This window comes from Coffea arabica, chromosome 3c, assembly GCF_036785885.1.
Source record: "Coffea arabica cultivar ET-39 chromosome 3c, Coffea Arabica ET-39 HiFi, whole genome shotgun sequence".
Classification (NCBI taxonomy): Eukaryota; Viridiplantae; Streptophyta; class Magnoliopsida; order Gentianales; family Rubiaceae; genus Coffea; species Coffea arabica.
This window is the reverse complement of record NC_092314.1, coordinates 8,919,290-8,939,545: the sequence shown is the minus strand read 5'-3', so window position 1 is coordinate 8,939,545 and position 20,256 is coordinate 8,919,290. Positions and strand designations below refer to the sequence as shown.

At 32.5% G+C, this 20,256-nt stretch overlaps 1 protein-coding gene and 1 pseudogene across 1 annotated transcript; both read right to left on the bottom strand.

Moving 5' to 3' along the window:
- Positions 1-8,926: 8,926 nt before the first annotated feature.
- On the bottom strand, positions 8,927-10,018 carry LOC113734527 (uncharacterized). The gene is made up of 2 exons (XM_027261112.2): positions 9,860-10,018; positions 8,927-9,488 (listed from the first exon to the last, which is right to left on the bottom strand). Exons 1-2 carry the CDS (start codon positions 9,908-9,910, stop codon positions 9,186-9,188), a joined length of 354 nt encoding a protein of 117 aa, XP_027116913.1. The 5' UTR covers positions 9,911-10,018; the 3' UTR covers positions 8,927-9,185.
- A 6,947-nt stretch (positions 10,019-16,965) lies between these two features.
- On the bottom strand, positions 16,966-19,732 carry LOC113735525 (serine carboxypeptidase 1-like; annotated as a pseudogene).
- Positions 19,733-20,256: the final 524 nt, after the last annotated feature.

Sequence of the window (20,256 nt, the reverse complement as noted above, 5' to 3'; positions counted from 1 at the left end):
TGTATCACTTTAATAGAAACTACTCACTAAATTCTTTTTTCTTAGATTAATAAAATTAAAAAGTTGATTATTTGAAATGTTGTATTACTATCAAACTTCTCCCCCAAGAAAACAAAAGACACTATCATACTATGTTTAGCCCTGTTAAGTGTCATTTTTAGTGAAAAATTCAGAAAAACAATGGAAAATGCTTTAGTAACGATAGTTATGGTAACGAAATAGTTTTTACCTAATATAACAGGTTGTTGTACTTTTAGCGACCATTTGATATCTTGTTGGACCTATCCACCTAAATAGAATAACACCTAAAAATATGGAAGTAAGTTTCCTATCTAAAATATTAAGTTAAGCTTAATAAATTAGTAACTTTTATACCTTAAAAGGTAAATTGGAATAAATATTAAACTTAATTTTTAAATAAATAAATTAGTATTTTATATCCCAAACTTACTTTTTAGAGAGTAAGTTTAGTTCAAATAACAGTAAGTTTTTATACATAAATAGTAATTCTTATTAATAACATGGTAAATTTGATTAAGTATCAAAATTTACTGTTTTTTGGAATACATGTACAATTTTACATTAAAACCTTATCTCAAACTAGTATTAGGAAGTTTATTTGAAATAATGATAAGATGTTTTATTAATGATTAAAACTTAGTACCTTAGTTAGTAAGTATTCATAATATACCTGTATAATAAATGATTATAAGTATAATTAAATTTTTTTTTGTATTTATATATTTTAAAATAATATGAAAAGTAGTTTCACTTTTTTGATAACCTTGTAAAATATGTAATAAAATTTTGTCATATTATAAGTTTTTAATCATTTTCAATTTTTGAAAAGTTTGAAAGTTTGGATAACAATAACAACAAATCTTCCTAGTTATATATAGAATACCACTTGTTTCTATATCACAATTTTTATAATTTAACACCTATGAATATAATAAGATAATAAAGTTTTAATAAATTTACATATGGGACACAAGAATTAATAAGTGTTAAAGCCCAAACAAAATGAGAAATAGTATAACAATAAGAATGACAAAATTGGTATAACGGTTAATATAAGAAAATCAATATGATTTGGACTTTTTTCCTTGGGAGATTGTTCATAAAAATGAGATCCAACAATTAAATGAAAATCACTTGCACATATAATCTATTGTATAATTTAAATTAAATTCAGATCACGTATAAAACAGTCCTAAAATAATTAGCGCACTATGATACAATGTTATTTTAATAACAATTTTTTTTTTACTGAAAGTCTCAAATATCCATGCCATATATATGAGGGATATTTTACCATATTTGTGTCTAAGTGTAAGCACAAATTTCGTTGCCGAAAATAAAAGACATGAAAACTTGCACAAATATCAAATTTATTAAATCAAATATTAAGAGAGTTACAATCTCTAAAAATTCTGTTTTCTTTTGATAATTACAATCTCTAAAAATTATTGAATCAAAGAAATTAATCCCCTAATTCTTCTCTTCAAAAGCACTCCTAATTAAAGCATAATAAAATCACGTTTTTTTTAACCTTTTAATGTAGAAGTTATGTTGACTAAAAAAATTAGTAAACCATTCCTACAATGCATTGCTTCTCCCGAAAGTACTAATATTTTGTAAATAAATTGAAATAATTTTGTAAAAGATTTTATGCATTTTCACTAATGTAATCAAGAGAATTTTGCACCTTTAAAATAAAAATAGAAAAAAAGGAAAATGGTATGAGTATAAAGGTGACCAAATACAATATATATCCCATCATGTGATTAGATATGATTTGTTAAGTAATCAATAATTTAGTCCTGGTCAATATATGATGCATATTGATTTCTTATAAATAAAAATATAATTTAGCAATTATGCATTAACAAAATTCGTAGTTTGAATGCAATCAATTGAGCACCTATTTCCTTTTTTAAAGTAGCTATTATTTATTTTATTACTTAGGTTATATATTTACATTTAAAATAACAACAATAGCTTGCTAATCCTTGGACCAATAGAACGTCAATTATTGTTAACTAAACTAATTTTACATTGATAAAAATTAGTCTAGAAAATGAAATGTTAATAGCAACAATTGGTAAAAAAAATAGCAATCTTTTAATTATGGGAAAATAAAAAATAAGTTCCCAAAATGTTTGACTTCTATTTTTTTAAAAAAAATCCCAACTTGTTAATTAAATTCAAAATGATTTTGTTATAAAGAATATTCTTCCTCTAATTAACATCAATGATTAGACATGAGATACAAATATGGGAAAAAAGAGATAAAAAAATGGTAAAATAACTCTCATACGTATGTCATGGATATTGGAGACTTTTGGCAAAAAACATTTTTGTTGTTAAAATAATATGGTATTGTAGTATGCTAATTATTTTAGGATCATTTTGTACATGAACTAAATTTAATTTAAATTATACAATAGATTATATATGCATGTGATTTTTGTTTAATGGTTGGATCTTATATTCGTGAACAATATCCAGAGAAAAAAAATTCCAGATTATACTAATTTTGTTATTTTTATTGTTGTATTAATTGTTACACTATTTCTCTCATTTTGTTAGGTCTATATTAATACAAGTTTAATTCTTATTATTTCTTGTGTCCTAGACAATAAATATATTAAAACTTTATCATCTTAACTAGGAAGATGTGTTGTTATTATTATCCAAACTTTTAAACTTTTCAAAAATATTCAAAATTATAATACGATAAAATTTTATTATTTTATAAGGTTATGTGAAAGGTCAAAATATTTCTCACATAATATTTTAAAATATATAAGTACAAAAAAATTTTAAATTATACATATAATCATGTATTATACAAGTATATTACGAGTACTTACTAACTAAGATACTAAGTTTTAATCATTAATAAAACATTTTATTGTTATTTCAAATAAACTTCCTAGTATTGGTTTGTTATAAGTTTTTTAAGCAAAATTGTACATTTGTGTCATAAATTAGTAAGTTTTGGTCATTAATCAAATTTACTATGTTATATGTAAGAATTACTATTTATGTATAAAAACTTACTATTACTTGAACTAAACTTACTCTCTCAAAAGTATGTTTGGGATATAAAATAGTAATTTGTCTCTTTAAAAAGTAAGTTTCATATTTATTCCAATTTATCTTTTGAGACACAAAAGTTACTAATTATTACAGTTAACTTACTATTTTAGATGAGAAACTTACTTCCTTATTTTTAGGCATTATCCTATTTAGGTGGATAGGTTCAACGGGTAATTAAATGGTCATTAAAAGTATAATAACCTATTATATCAGGTAAAAACTGTTTAGTTACCACAACGATAGTTACTACAGCATTTTCCGAAAAACAATAGCCAAATAATTTAGAATTGAGAAACATAACTAACATCACAAGTATGCTTAGTAAGTACCAAGATTTTTATAGAGAAAGACGGCTTCATAGTTTGACTATTTCAAGTGTTTTATTACTGTCAAAATTCTCCCTCACGAAGACATATAAAACACTATTATAGAATGTTTAGTCCAGTTGATTGTCAATTTTAGTGAAAGATTTAGAAAAGCAATAGCCAAATAATTTAGATTAGAGAAGCATGACTAACATCACAAGAATGCTTAGTAGGTAGCTATAAAGAAAGACAATTACTTAGTTTGGGAATGAATGGTTCGCACATTGATGTGTTACTTTCAATGATGATGAATTAAATATGATTTCTTGTACATATTCTCGTTGAAATTAAGTTGGAATATGGTAGAGATGAATGTGACTTACCAAAGAAAAATCCAAACTTTGTGTAAGAGGCCGTATAGAAATTTCTATTTGGCATATTTATGAGCTTGCCCATATCTAGTTTTAGAAAAAGAAGAATGAGTACTTAAACAGTTAAACCTAGAGAAATTATATCCATCAACTTTGAAATTTCTAATGAGAAATTTAATGTGCCAATGACTTCAATGTTCCAATTAGAAATTCACAGTTTCTCCTGTGGTTCACCCAATATTTGCTTTCACGTACATCTATGCTTCTGAATTAAGCGCACACTTGGGGTATGAATTAAATTAATTTATGGTTAACTTCCAAGTGTTATAAAATCGTATGGATTCGGTTGTACCATTATTCCAGGCATATTCATTGTGCCATAGTGTTTTGTTATCTTTACTAACTCGAAATGGAACTTCCCACTCATTGCTCCAGCACCCAGAGAAGAGCAGCCACGCCCTGCCATCACCCATTTAAGAGATTTTTTCGAAGTTACGCACATCCAGAATGCTTAATAGGTTAGGGAAAATAATTAGGACATATACCTTGGTTTAACCACAGCACAAGAGGCTTGCTAGAAGGGTTTTCGGACTTGGAAATATAGTAAAAGAGAGCTCGACCAGCCGTAGGATCAACCGTGACATACCCTGAATATTGATCAAACTTTACATCGTTTGGTTCCCCTGGCAATGCGATGATTTTGTTGGCTGCTTTAAACCCCTCTTGAGGACCAATATAAACTGGCGAATACTGATGAGCTGAATCCTCATCAGTTATGTAATTGTTTGATCTGTTTAAGCTCTCAGCGTGGAGGAATTTTCGAAGGGTCTCGTGTTTTTCTCCCTCGTAACATTTTACAAATGAAACTTGGCATGTGAGGGTAAGAAATATGACTAATGCGCCTTTCATCACAGACACGTTGAACTAGAAAGTGATTGTTTTATGAATCAATCCATTAGCATTCTATTTATAGTTTGGGAAACCAATGTTTAATCTATAGCACTATGTATTTGTTGGTTTCTTCCTGATAAATTTACCTTGGCATTAATGAATGGCATTTTTTAGACGGGATAAAATTCTGTCTTCCCGGTGTATTGTGACTTGATTTGGCTTTTGCGTAAACAAGCAGTAACAACATTAATTTTTCTCAAGCCAAAATTAAAGGATTTTGACATCATACCAGAGACATAAAAGAAGGCTATCATGCATTGTTTTTAAATCGAGCCAGACTGACCCGTTTGACTGGTTAAACCATGAACAGACCATGACACCAATCAAATTGGATATCAAAGCTGGAAATAACTAAAAACGGATCAAAATCGACAAGCCAGTATAAATCCAATTGAACCGTAACTTGCCGATTTGTAAAATTTGTTCACATAAATCCCACTAACCGAAAAAATCAAACTTAAAAAATCAAGCTTTAAATTTTCTCTTCTCAAGCAACTAGCCGTCAACAATTCTCTTTCTCCAATCTATTCCTCTCCTCATCTTCTCTCCTTTTCTTTATTTATCTCCAATCTATTCTATTTTTCCAAAATTTTACAATATTTATAGCTCCATAACCTTATAATATCCATTCTCATATCTATTTTGCATAGTGCAAATTATTAGTCCAGATTCGTCCACACTGGAAACTCTAGAACAAATTGGTTCAATCATATATACTAATTGATGGCACAATTTATTGTGATTTTCAATATCTTAATCTACTGATGTATGATAAGTGACTAATTTATGCTATATTTGAATGATATCTTATGTTATTTTTAGTCACTTTGACAATATTATAGGAAGAAAATAGATTATTTTGGCTATAATTGGTGTAAAATGCTCTCAAGTGATTAAATGAGGTTCATGTCACTTTTTACTTGCATTTTGTCCATAATTTGTATAGGAATTGAAAATATACTTCATTTGGATGAAAAGGAAGTTGACAGCTTTGACACATCTTCGTATTTTGGTAATAAATTGAGCTACAATGATCGGATTGAGATGATTCTTGAACCATTTTGAAGATAAGAGATATATCTACAATTCATGTGAAGACATCGAAATCCAGTTTGAAGGTTTTCCAGGTCAAAAAACCGAATTATAGTAGCTAATTTTCTATGGTCGAAGCTGAGACAAGGCAATGAGCAGTCAAGGGTATTTCAGGTATTTCTCAGCCCACACAAATCCAAATGAGGTGATTCTTGATCCATTGGAAATCTAACTCAAAGAGCTACAAGTTTCATGTTTTGGTCAGGAGTTAATTCAGCTTGTATCATTAAGAAAAGTTCAGTTTGAAGTTGAGGCAAAATTGGAGCAACGTTGAAGATTGGACAGAAATTGCAAAGAAATGCGGGGGAGAAATCCGGCCATCAATCCGGCCGGATTCTAGCCAGATTTTTTCCCGGATTCCGGTCAAAAAAGGCTTCTTTCCACTTGCACAACTTGTTTCCTCCTCCAATAATTCACAGCTATTGATGGACGTGTGACAACCACTTTGCAGCTGTAAAAATGATGTTTGAAGCCTCATTTCTTGACTATGTTCATCTATATATAGCCTTGGAGTTGCAAGATTGTAAGGAGCTTGGGGAGTGTAAGAATACTACTAAAAATGTAGTTCTTACATTTTCTTAGTGTTACGTTAGTATAGTATACGATAGTTTAGCTAGTTAGTTCATCCTTCTTGTTTATTAGCTAGATGAAGAAGAGGTTGGAGGATGAAGAAGGCAAGGAGATGAACTCATGTGACAAGGGTTACATTCCTTTCCAACTCTTTATCTTTTGTACTTGATTCTAAGTTTAGTTAATATATAAGTTTTGGATTCTATGTTTATTATGTGTTTCTAAAGTTTATGCATTGGGTTGGTTGAACTTTCTATGGTTGTTAGTGTCTATTATTTGGTTATTTGATGCTATTATTTTGAGCATGTTATTCAGCACTTTAGCTTTTTAAATCATGATTAATTTGGTACCATTAATTGTGATAATCTAAAGGTGTTGTTTCTTCAATGAAAATTGAAATTTAACACTAGTTCAAGAAGTGCTAAACCTAGGGAGTACACTCACGAGAGTAGAGGTGCACCTTTGTGGTTTTAGTGATTTATTTCATGTAATTTCATAGAAGAAATAAACTTGTAACTAATTTCATAGCCACGAGAGTAGGTATGGATTAGTTATAAGTATAGTTGATTTACTACGAAACTAGGTTTCACATATATAAGGAAATTACGCCATAACTAACCAAAATAGTAGTACTCAATGATCTAAAAATAGCATTTGCATGAGTAGTTAGGAATATCATAGCCTAAGGAGCTTTCATTTGCTATTATATTGCATAAGTTTAGCATAGTTTTATTTCTTTTAATTCAGTGATCGTCTAAATAATAGAGAAGCTTTAGTAGTGCCGGTAATTGTTCAATCTTCCTCATGGAATCGACCCGATATATGTCCTAAACTACTAGTTGACCTGTATACTTGTAGTCAAAACGGGTATAAATTGGATTTAAACTTGTACTTATATTAAAATCCCGTCAATATATATCTAAATATTTCTCATTTTCCTATCATGTATGCATTCCTTGTAAAGCACAATCATGTAGTTGTATAGACAAACATGTAGATGATTTAACAACCATAGAATGGCAAAAGCTTGTACACAAATCCCATTTATTTCTTACCAATCACAAGAACCGGGCTAGTTGCATTTTTTGTCTTTTTCGCTATGATTTTTATTTGATATTTTGTAGTATTGATTGACTCCTTGTAGTTTTTCTTTTTGTTTCCGTCCCTTTTGCTTGTTTTATGGTTTTCATTTTTTAGAGCTAGTTAATTTATGTTTTTGTGGTGCTAGTTTTGTTTTTCCTTTTCCTTTACAATTTTGATTTTATGTTTTTTGTTGCAGTGGTAATTAGTTTTGTGTATGTTTCCTTTTTCCTTATGTTTTTACCGTTATCAATTTTCATGGTTTTGATTTTCATTTTTGAACTTGTAGTGCTAATTAATTTCCTGTAGTTCTTTTTTTTTTTCCTTCTTTTTTGCTGTTTAACACCTTTTTGTCTAATTCATTTTATTTAGTTTTAATGATACAGAAGGTGCGCTGATGTCTATGAGTAACACTTATGGATGAGGCTAATGATGATGAATTGTGATGTAGAGCTTTTTTTGGAGATGCGCCATGTGTTGTAACTGTTTGTGAAGATTTGAGGCTCATACGAAGAAAAAAAAATGTGGTTTGACTTAGTTTGTAGAATTTGTAAATTTTTTTTTGTAAAATTTTAATTATTTTCCTTTTTTTGTATGATTTTAATTTTATTTTTTTGCTATTTCAATTATTTGACTTTTGCTTGTAACAAATGCAAGTTTTTTCCTTGTTCTTTATGATTTTATTTTATGTTTTTTGGTATTGGTAATTAATTTTCTGCAACTTTGTTTTTCCTTATGTTCTTATAGTTTTCCTTTTTTATGGTTTGGGTTTTCTTTTTTGACCTTGTATTGCTAATTAATTATCTGTGGTTCTTCTTACGTTTCCCCCATCTTTTTTGCTATTTTGATGTTTAACGTCATTTTGCCTAATTTCTTTTGTTTTGTTTTTATGATAAATAGGGTTTGCTGAAGACGGTGATGGACACTTACGGATGATGATTACGAATTGTGATATGCAGATTTTTTGAAGATGTGCCGTGCGTTGTAGCTGTTTATGAAGATTTGAGGCCCATATGAAGATGTTGCTTCCAAACAAAATATGTGGTTTGATTTAGTCCGTAGAATTTGTAATTCTTTTTTGTTGAAATTTAAATTATTTTTCCTCAATTCTTTTGGACTTTTTTACGTTAACTAATTTCTTAAATATAATAGCTAGAAGATAATTAGTTTGCATTTTGGAATCTAAATCTAGTGGCAATGTATTTCAAAAAGGATTACAACAATTAATTATCAGTAAAGAGATAAGTAAAAGATATAACTGCTAGACAAGAATATGAAAAATTTTGAAATCATAGGGAGGGGAAGTGTATTTTACTCTTGAGAATATGACTTTCTTGAACTTCCTGACGTTGTACGATTGCCACATGGCATCAAAGAATAAGAGCTTGAATGAGGCCTTGGACAAGTGACAAACCGACAAAAGAACAAAAAGAAAGTGACGAAGCCATCATATTTAAGAATGGTGCCTTTTTATTGGTATAAATGCACCTTTATCATACAGGAATACAAACTCAAACATAAACGGTGATTTTTATTTATTTAATGGTGCATTTTTATCGGTACAACTGCACCTTCAATGTACTAGTACCACCGTAGGGAGACGTATGCATGGCAGCAGTACATCATCCATGCATAAACTGAAAGCCACACCATAAACACTATATATATAATTAAAGTCATTGATCCTCAGCTGATCAAGAGTAGTGCGAGGTCAATTATTGTTATGATTGTACCACATGAATTCATAAGCGTGAGCATTGCTCTTCCCTGCATCACGAACGTATGCTACGTCGTGATGTGTGCCCTTATCATCCTGAGTTATAATGGCAAGCATGTAGTAGTAATGGCCACCATGGGGCCACAGGAAGCCGAATTCCACATTGATGACAGCCAGAGCGGTCTCGTTCCGCTCGTTGTACTTTTCAACTGCAAAATTTGCGATCCCAATCACACCAGGGTCTGTCCGCTTGACGGTTGACGCCATAGGAACACAAGGAACACCCACCATGTTTTTCTGCAAACCCCAAACATTATTTTTCAGTAAGAAAACCCAAAGCAGTTGAGTTCCCAAAATCGGTTAGAGTCCTTTCAAACAAAGGAACAACCAGAAAACTAAAGCCAACCAATCAATTGATAACAAACTACAATGCTCGGAAGAAGCTTTATTATCAAACTATTCAAGAGACCGCCTACCCATATGCATGTAGACAACTAGAAATATAAAATATTCAAGACTATTCAAGAATGTTCAAATTACTTTACTTTAATTTGCAAATTTTCAAACGTTTCTATACAAGTTGTTTATAAGTTGATTCCCAAAACCATGCACACACAAACTTGAAAGAAAGAAATCCAAGTCTAGCAAGGCATATAATCACTATTCACCTGTCCAGCACCAATAGCAGGTGTAGCGGATCTGGCTGCGACCGTAGACATTTTTTCCTTGAGGAACTAGCTAGCTTATAAGTATGAAGTGGATTTTTGCAATTGCTTGTGAGTATCGAAAACTTGAGAGCTGAGTTTAGTACATTGAAATAACAAGCCAGGCTCCTTGTATTTATAGGCCATCTTTTTTCACCCAAAAATGCGATAGTGTATCCCATAAATTAATTTAGCGTGCTGGGCATAATCATTAGAATTATCCGACTTTTGCACCAGCATGGTCCACCACCACGGAATCCGCGTGAAATTCCCGCACCGGCCGTATCATACACAGGCCTTTCCAAACTTTTCGCAGAGGGTTTTTTGATACCTTTAGCAGAATCTCATCTATATAAGGGTTGGATAGGTTATGCGAATATTGAATCCGAATGAATTCTTAAATGCTTACGGTATAATTTGAATTCTTGCTGGTTAATGGGTTTTGCAAATTGTATAGGCTAGAAAACTATCAAATTGTTAATTAAGCCCGATTATACACTAATTTTAATTCTTCTAAATATGTAGTATATGAATACTTGTTTTATGCTAATGCATGTGCAACGGAAATTGAGCCCGATTATAGAAAACTCGTTTTATGGTAAGTTTTGTCATTATATTATACTTTCGTTTTTGGCTAGCAGTTGAGCACTCGATAAGAAAGGGTCTAGGTATTAGTTTTTTTAAAAAATATAGTTAATTTAGGAAAGTATTACAATTAAAGGGGTGTTTTTTTTTTTTTTTAATAGGTAGGAGGTCTTTGAAAGAGGTATTACAATCAAAGAGGTATTAGTATTAAAGAGGCATTAATTTTTTGAAAAAATATAGTTAATTTAGGAAAGTATTACAATTAAAGAGGTGCTTTTTTTAAATGTAAGTAGGAGGTCTTTTACTTACAATTTCTTCCACTTTACCACCCAACCTAACCTCCTCCAAAAATATGAGTGCAATAGATATGAGTGTATATATTTATATAGTTATTAGGTATAATTTAGGTATTTAATGAGTGTCCAATGGGCATCCATTACAAAAAAATCCTTATACTTTTAACATAAAAGATTTTAGAATTGAGTGAGTATTTATAAGATACGGGACGGATATTTTTTCTAAAATCTTAAGAATAAGGAAGCTATTAGGTAGGTAGTTTCATCAGATACAAAAACAATTTATGTTCTGTAATTTTCAAAATGACAGGGGGGAGGGTCGGGCTGGGTGGTATGGGGGGGGAGTGTTAGCAAGAGGTCTCGGGTTTAAATCCTCCCATTTACACTAAAAAAAAAATTGCAAAAAAAAAATAAAAAAATGACAGCCTCTAGGCTTTGCTTTTCACTTATCAAAATATGGTTACATTTATTAGCTAAATTACTGATCTCACCATTAATGCCAAAAAAAGTAAAATTTATTTTACCAATTGGTCGTTGTGCCTCATCTTAGATGCAAGTACAATTAAGTTTCAATGACAAATGTACTTGCCTCATCTTCATTTCACTGCAAAAAATAAAGGTCTTCTGCAAGGGGTTTGGATTAAGTTTCAATCCGATTTTTAGTGCTTTCTTATGCAAAAGAAGCTTCGGATTTCATGCAAGATTTAGAACCCAAACTACATAATTGTCTAATACAATACAGGATTTGACTGGCGTTCAATAGACTCTCATCAAGATATTTATTTTTTACTTAAGTGTAGCTAACTTGAATAGTGTCTAAATGCACGCGCAGAATAATAATGGGTGTGCATTTTGTGACAAATAAGCTAATAGCATATTCACACTAGTAATTAAGTATATTGTCAAAAATATTATTGAACTAGAAGTAGTAAAATATAAAATCATAACTTGTATAATATTTAAGTTTGTTTTAATATGCCAACAGAAGGTAGTGGCTTCGCAAAGAAATTGGATGTCATCTATTGGCACATTAAATCAAGGCTCAAAGTGTTTAACCCTAATTTCTTTAGGGGACCGAAGTGGGAAACATGTGAAGGTGGGTTTCGCAGTCTCAAGTTCTTGAAATTTTCACATGTGGATCTTCATGAGAGGATGGCATCGGCAGAGGACTTTCCTAGCCTTGAACAATTAGTGCTAAGCGGATGCCTGGATCTTGCTGAAATACCATCTGCACTTGGAGGCATTTGCACCTTGCAGGTGATTGAAGTGTATCGTGCATCAAACTCTCTTGTTCATTCATCCAGGCAAATTCAAGAATCACAGAGGAGCTGGGGTAATAATGACTTCAAGGTCTTTATTCACCACCACTTTCAATACAATATTTGGCTCTGATGCTGCGAGCGGAATCATCGTTAGAGTGAGTCAATTATACCAGCTGCTCCTACCTTTTTCTATTTCCTTTCCAATTTCGAGCCTTTCATTTGTGTGTATGTCGTTTGAATCTGATGCTGCACATGGTATCTCCATTCGAGTCGCTCAAGTATGTCAATTATGTCTTTGTGTATGCATGGTTGTAACTCAAACAAAGTTTTCTTATGCTTTGCCTGCTTCAGAGAATCATCCCGTCAACACTTAAAAGTATGCGTATGATCAACTTGAAGATTCCATTAAAAAAAAAATCAAGGCTCAAAAATAGAAATTTTCATATTATTATTTAGCAGTGTTTTAGTCAAGTTAAGGTTTTAGTTATTCAATTTCAATTTCAATGAAGTTATAGTAGTTTTATTTATTCAGGAATTAGTGTTTTATTATTATACACAGTTGAGAAGAGTGAAAGTTTTAGAGCCTTTTTCTTGTGGTATTATTATTAATTTATTTTGCTTCTCCCACACATATTATTATTTGTGTAAATTGTCTCCCCATATATATTAAGTTTTATGAAATTTATCTCCTATAGATTTTTTGGTGAAATTTTTTTGAATTCTACATCTAGTATTAGAGTCTTTGATTCAAGAAATTGATTTTTGGATGCCTGTGAATATTGAAAAATTGTCCTTAGTCCTGGATATTTTTCGCTGTCAGAGTTAGAGAGCACAATAATTGCTGTGAAAAAGTTAATTGATCGAGTTGAACCATAAGGTTGATCATGGAATATCTAGTTGGTGAAGATTGGACCATAAGATTGGTCCAGAGATTGTCAAATTGATTGTGGTTATGAAGATAGAGATAAAAGAAGAATCCTGTCAGTTGAATTGTGATTATGAAAATCACAAAATAAGTTGTCAATCAATTGATATCAAATTATGTGACGAAAACAATCTATACAGGTACGTGAATTATTGAAACGAGAAAAGTGTCTAAAAATGAAGAACTAGTAAAAACGGCATATTAAATTAAGACTCAAAAATGAAAATTTTTATATTATTATTTAGCAGTGTTTTAGTCAAGTTAAAGTTTTAGTAATTCTATTTGAATCAAGTTATATTAGTTTTATTATTCAAGAATCAATATTTTACTATTTTATTAGAAAATTTCTTGTGGTATAAGATTTGTTTATCGATTTGGTTTTGAGCATATAGAATTAAATTGGTACTAGTGTATTTCTTTGCAAATGTTTTTTTATTTTTCAAATTTATATTTTTATGAAATATAGCATTATAACATGGTAGTACTACTAGAGATTATTTTTTAGGTGATTGTTTTCTTGAAGTAAACAAAGTGGCTTAAGAGTATTTTTATTTAGTAAGCAAAAGGGTAGTTTAGAAATTTTAAAAGTTTTGTTATACATATAACAAAAGTAAGGGAGGTAAGTGATATTCTAAAAATCTTAGGGGCACTGGGTGATATTAAGAGAAACATGAGGGATGGACTCTGATATTATACCATATTTCATTAGTAATATTCAACAGTTTTTTCCTAAACTTATAATTCCTTTGGTAAATCCAACTTCTTTTTTTTCACATTACTAGGGGAGCGCGGGTGTTTGGTGCCTGTGGTTGAAGACGGTTTTTTGGTTGGACAAATAATAATGCATTGCGAGAATAGTACATTGCGATAAATAATTAGAAGCAGGTATGATTATAAGACAAACAACATAAGAGTCTTCCAATATTAGAATCAGGAAGTTCCCGAACACAAATAATTAGGTGCAGCAAGTTCCCAAAGGTGTACGGACAAATATTTATGAAATTGTTTCAGGTAAAAACTACGAGATAGATAGCAGAGTTGGTTAAATAAGACATCATGTATGTCTACTTATTTAGTGATACGAATAGTAGTAAACTCATATAGATGCTGTAATAGACAGAAATCAGATGCGTTGCTTCTTGGTGGTTTCTTCATTTTGGTCCCAACTTCAGCATCTACATGATGAGTGTAGAACATACATGATTGAGGGCCCTCCGCAGCTTCCTGCTTCAACTACTCTGACTGCTGAAGTTGAAAGTGGAGGCAACGCAAGGGTGTTGGTGCCTTTTCTTGTCAGAGTAGCTACTCTTGGTGCTTTTGGCTTAAGGAAGCAAGTAAGCTGAAGGAGTTCTGTGGTGAAGGACTACGCGCTGCTAATGTCCACATTTGGTCGGTCTTCAAGTGAGTGAGTCATTAACTTACCAATAGAAGGTGATTAAAGACAAACTGTAGCTGAATGAAGAAACCGTGGGACCAAAATGAAGCAGAGGCCAAGTGAAAGCCTCATCAAATCCCGAATTAAGTTAGGGGGTGCTTGGTTTGAGGGTATGGGATTCGGGATTTGGAATAATATCCATTTTAAGTGCTTGGATAATAGGTATGGGATTAAAGATTTTGGAATGAATTCTAAAAACTTGGCAACTCGTCAGCGTATCTAACAGTTGCAACAGCTCTTTCTAGTTCTAGTTCACATGCGTTAGAATCTAGCTTGACCTCTAGGTATGCTGTACGGCATGCGTTTTGGTGCAGGTTCCTCTCGAGTACACAAGTTTTAATATCTATTGTACAAGATTTTACAAGCTCAGCAGCATCAGCTCTGCAAAAACACATCAGAAATCGTTATTTTTAGACGAAATTTTGATTTCTAAAATTCAGTTAATATGTACAGTTCATAAATGACAGAGGCAATATGAAATCAGGTCAGTGTTTTATCCAATTCCGAATGTTATCGAGAAAAACAAAGTCCTACTCCTTTCCATACCTTTCACAAATGTTTCAAACGTTACCTGTAATAGAATCTTATCTAGCTAAAGGTTGGATAATTTCCAAATTCCTAATCTTATCAAAAGAACAAAAAAAAAAATGGTCCTACTCCTTCCCATACCTTTCCTGTAATAGAATCTTATTAAGGGTTGGATAATTTCCAAATTCTGAATCTTATGAAAAGAAGGCCCTTCTCCTCTCCATACCTTTCGTAAATTTTTCGTCGTTACCTTTAATAGAATCTTATCTAGGGAAGGGTTTGATAATTTCCGAATTCCAAATCTTATCGTTTCTTGTAATAGAATCTTATCTTTCTGAATTCCTAATCTTATAAAAAATAAAAGAAGGGTTTGATAATTTCCGAATTCCAAATCTTTTCGTTACTTGTCATAGAATCTTATCTTTCCGAATTCCGAATCTTATCAAAAATAAAAAAAATGGTCCTACTCCTTTCCATACCTTTCCTCCAACAGAATCTTATCAAGGGTTGGATAATTTTTGAATTCCAAATCTCATATATATATAAAAAAAAAAAAATCAAAGGTCCTACTCGTTTCCGCACCTTTTCTTCGTTGCCCATAACAGAACTTTATCTAGCTAAGGGTTGGATAATTTTCAAATATTGTGAATGTAATTGTCTCTATTACTCCCACTATTGTGGGTTCTTTGTAATATTATCAAAAAGAAAAAAAAGGTTCTACTCCTTTCCATATCTTGCGTAGACATTTCCTCATTACCTATTATAGAATCTTATTTAGGTAAGCGCTGGATAATTTCCAAACATTGTGAATATCACATTCACAATGAATCGCCAAATGAGTGTGCATACACAGTGTCAAAATGGGTGGGTTATAATTACATAATAGATATAATTGGATCAATCCATTTACACTCATTTATTAAATATGTCAAAATTGGTGAGTCATAACTTAAAGTACTTAAAGTCGTTGAACCTCAGTTGATCCACAGCAGTGCTTGATTATTTCTTGTGCCAGATGAGTTTGGTGTCACTTGGGGTCTCAAGCACAAGTGCTTTGTGCAGATATGTGGCGCCCTCGTAATCCTGAGTTTCAATGATAAGTGCTTAGTATTAACCTCCATCACCGCTCCACGTGAATCTCCCAACCACGGCGACGAAAAGCAGCTGTCCGTGGTGACATTGTTCCACCACAAATTGTCCGATCTGGATCACGTGAGGGTCAGCCGGCTTCACTGGTTCTAGTTCACTGATGTCGGTCTGTAAATCCCAAACATTTTTTCCAGTAAGAAAACGCAAAACAATTGAGTTCCCAAAATCAATTAGAATCCTTCAAATAAACAAACGACCAGAAATTAAATCCAACCAATTAATAAGAAACTACATCACTCGGAAGAAGCTTAATGAAACAATGCAAGGGACCGCCTACCCACAGATGCGTGTAGACAGCTAGAAACATAAAATATTGCTTAAGGAAATTCAAGAATGTTGGAAATTGCTTTAATTTGCAACTCCTTATACTCTTCCAAACGTTTCTGTACCACACACAAACTTGAAGAAAAAAAAAAGAAATCTATGTCTAGCTATGTCAATTTTAGTGAAAGATTTAGAAAAGCAATAGCCAAATAATTTAGATTAGAGAAACATGACTAACATCACGAGTATGCTTAGTAGGTATCTATAAAGAAAGACAACAATTACTTAGTTTGGGAATAAATGGTTCGCACATTGATGTGTTACTTTCAATGATGATGAATTAAATATGATTTCTTGTACATATTCTCTTTGAAATTAAGTTGGAATATGGTAGAGATGAATGTGATTTACCAAAGAAAAATCCAAACTTTATTTAAGAGGTCGGAGAGAAATTTCTATTTGGCATATTTATGAGCTTGCCCATACCTAGTATTAGAAAAAGAAGAATGAGTACTTAAACAGTTAAACCTATTCTTCTGAATTAAGCGCAGACTTGGGGTATGAATTAAATTAATTTATGGTTAACTTCCAAGTCAAGGATAGTTGTATAGTGACCAAGCCACAAATTGATCTTAAGACAATTTCAGAGTTCTTTATTAAAACATAAAACTTACAGAGGCCCTCCATAATTATAAACTTGAAGCAACGTGCAGAAACCTATTTTGGTTTAACAAAGTTGAACCATGAGTGAAACAACAAACCCAATGAGCTGAACAATCATGAACAATTTGCTCCATGGCACTAATCAAACTCCTTTCCTCTTTGGCCCTTTCATCTTGTCCTAGCTTGATGAAAGAAGCTTTCCTTCCAAGAATGATGAGAACATAGCGAGTGAGAGGGCAGGCTTATAGCTGGGAGCGAACAATCCAGCTCCTTTAAGAGTCACAAATGTTAAGTTCTCATATTCCACCACAAATCCTGCAACCTAATCATTTTCAATTTAGAACAGATTCAATTAATACTAGTATCAAGAGGAAGTGAATGACTTGAATAAATACAATATATTTGAACCTCACTTTTGTTTTACCTCGCCTTGGGAGTACCACGGTTGCCAAGGGGCTTTCACCGCTACCCCTAGCTTCTTTATGGCATACCAAGTTGCCGTCACGGGTATAAAGCTATTTGTATCTCCACTGGAATTCATCAAAATTGTTGCAATGTCTTAGTTAACACAATAGATGGACAAAGGCAGATTGTCGTAAATGCTAGCTTTTCCACAACCACAAATTCATCACTTAGTTACCTATACATCCATACGTTAATGCCACCTGCCATTAGCTCCCTAATGGTAGGTAAAGCTGTTAAGTCAATCGAATAGCTCGAAAGCTCGTTAGAACTCGACTCGTTAAGGCTCGAACTCGACTTGTTAATTTTGGTTAATGAGTCGAGCTCGAACTCGAAACATGCTCGTTTAGTTAACGAGCTGAGTAAGCTCGGCTCGTTTGATACTCGAGTAGCTCGTTAGAACTCGTTAATGAAGGGCATATTTGTTATTTTAGAAATCAAAATTATAAAAATTAAAAATTATATATTTTTATTAAGGTTAATTTGCATGAACTCGAGCTTGAGCTCGAGCTCGTGAAACTCGACTCATTTGTGATAAACGAGTCGAGCTCGAGTTCGAACTCGAGCCACATGTACATTTAACGAGCCGAGTTCGAGCACATTTTAAAGCTCGTTTTCCTAAAGAGCTCGAGTCGAGTTCGGCTCGAATTAAACTCGAGTCGAGCTTAGCAGCCAAATACTCAGCTCGACTCGACTCGATTAACAGCTCTAAATTGGTAGGTAAAACTGTATCTGGACTATCGGTCCAATTAATGAATCTGCTATATATGGATATCCAAGCCACAGAACGATGATAGTTATGTACGGTCACAAAAAACATACTTCAAATATTGATATGAAATAGTGTAATAGCAATGGCACGATAGCATACGTACCTCCAGTAACCCATAAGTCCAATTCAGGATTGTTTAGGTAGGATAACGCATAATCATCCGCGCATGGATCTTCACCGTATATCTATTTCAATCAACGGAAACATTGCAAATTACTGTAAGTAATTTGGCTTTTCATTCAGATGAGAATAGAAGGGTAACATATCATGTATGAAGAGTAGAATTGTACCCAAGGAGCATTGGAAGTAGAAGAGCACACTGGAGCATATATGTTGTAGCGATTGATGTTTCCCATTGCCTTCACCGCTTGTTCGGCGTACTTATTACAAGTGCAATTTGAAACTAAACCGTGATATATTTCATCAGATATTGGGCTATGTGACCTCAAAAAATCATATAGTCCCTTGCTTTGTGTTTCTGTATCCACAATAGCATTTCACATCTGAAAATAACAAGACAGCATCATCATTAGATGTAAAACATATTGATGTTTGAACAGCACATATAATGTAGCCAATAAAGGAAAAAAATAAAAGAAACAAAACTTACTTTTCAAGTTAATCACCGTTTGGTTAGCTATTTTGTTGTTATGGAGGATAAGATAAGCAAGTTCAGGTACGAAAAAGCCAGCATAAGCTTCTTCAGCTATGTAAAAGTCTCTGCTTTTGTAGTCAGAGAATCTTTCCAACCAATTTATTAGGAATGTGTAAGAATCTTTTGCCGTTTGTTTATCTCCAATAGTGTAATCAGATGACGTGTTTGAGTAAGAAAATCCAGCAGCTGCCGGTGATTTCAAGTAAAGTATGTTTGCCACTGCATTCAAACATGATAAATCTCGAGAGCTCATTATAAAATTGTATGGATTCGCTTGTACCTTTATTCCAGGCATATTCATTGTGCCATAGTGTTTTGTTATCTTTACTAACTCGAAATGGTCCTTGTCCACTCATTGCTCCAACACCCAGAGAAGAGCAGCCACGCCCTGCCATCACCCATTTAAGGGATTTTTTCCAAGTTACGCACATCCAGAATGCTTAATAGGTTAGGAAAAATAAATAGGACATATACCTTGGTTTAACCACAGCACAAGAGGCTTGCTAGAAGGGTTTTCGGACTCCGAAATATAGTAAAAGAGAGCTCGACCAGCCGTAGGATCAACAGTGACATACCCTGAATATTGATCAAACTTTACTCCTTTTGGTTCCCCTGGCAATGCGATGATTTTGTTGGCTGCTTTAAACCCCTCTTGAGGACCAATATATACTGGCGAATACTGATGAGCTGAATCCTCATCAGTTATGTAATTGTTTGATCTGTTTAAGCTCTCAGGGAGGAGGAATTTTCGAAGGGTCTCGTATTTTTCTCCCTCGTAACATTTTACAAATGAAACTTGGCTTATGAGGGTAAGAAATATGACTAATGCGCCTTTCATCATTGACACGTTGAACTATAAAGTGATTGTTTTATGAATCAATCCATTAGCATTCTATTTATAGTTTGGGAAACCAATGTTTAATCTATAGTTCTATGTATTTGTTGGTTTCTTCGTGATAAATTTACCTTGGCATTAATAAATGGCATTTTCTAGACGGGAGAAAATTCTGTCTTCCCGGTGTATTGTGACTTGATTTGGCTTTTGCGTAAACAAGCAGTAACAACATTAATTTTTCTCAAGCCAAAATTAAAGGATTTTGACATCTTACCAGAGACATAAAAGAAGGCTATCATGCATTGTTTTTAAATCGAGCCAGATTGACCGGTTTGACTGGTTAAACCATGAATAAGAGGTAATTTCTTGATTACCTCTATCCATGGAGCTTTGGATGTAATAACCATCCATTGCCGATCTTCCATTTCTCGTACATTGTTCGCTCACATTTCCTACTCTCCTTGAATCCCTAAACATGCTTTAAAAGTAACTTAAAAACAAGTTTAGTCAAAAAGAATAGATGACTCGAC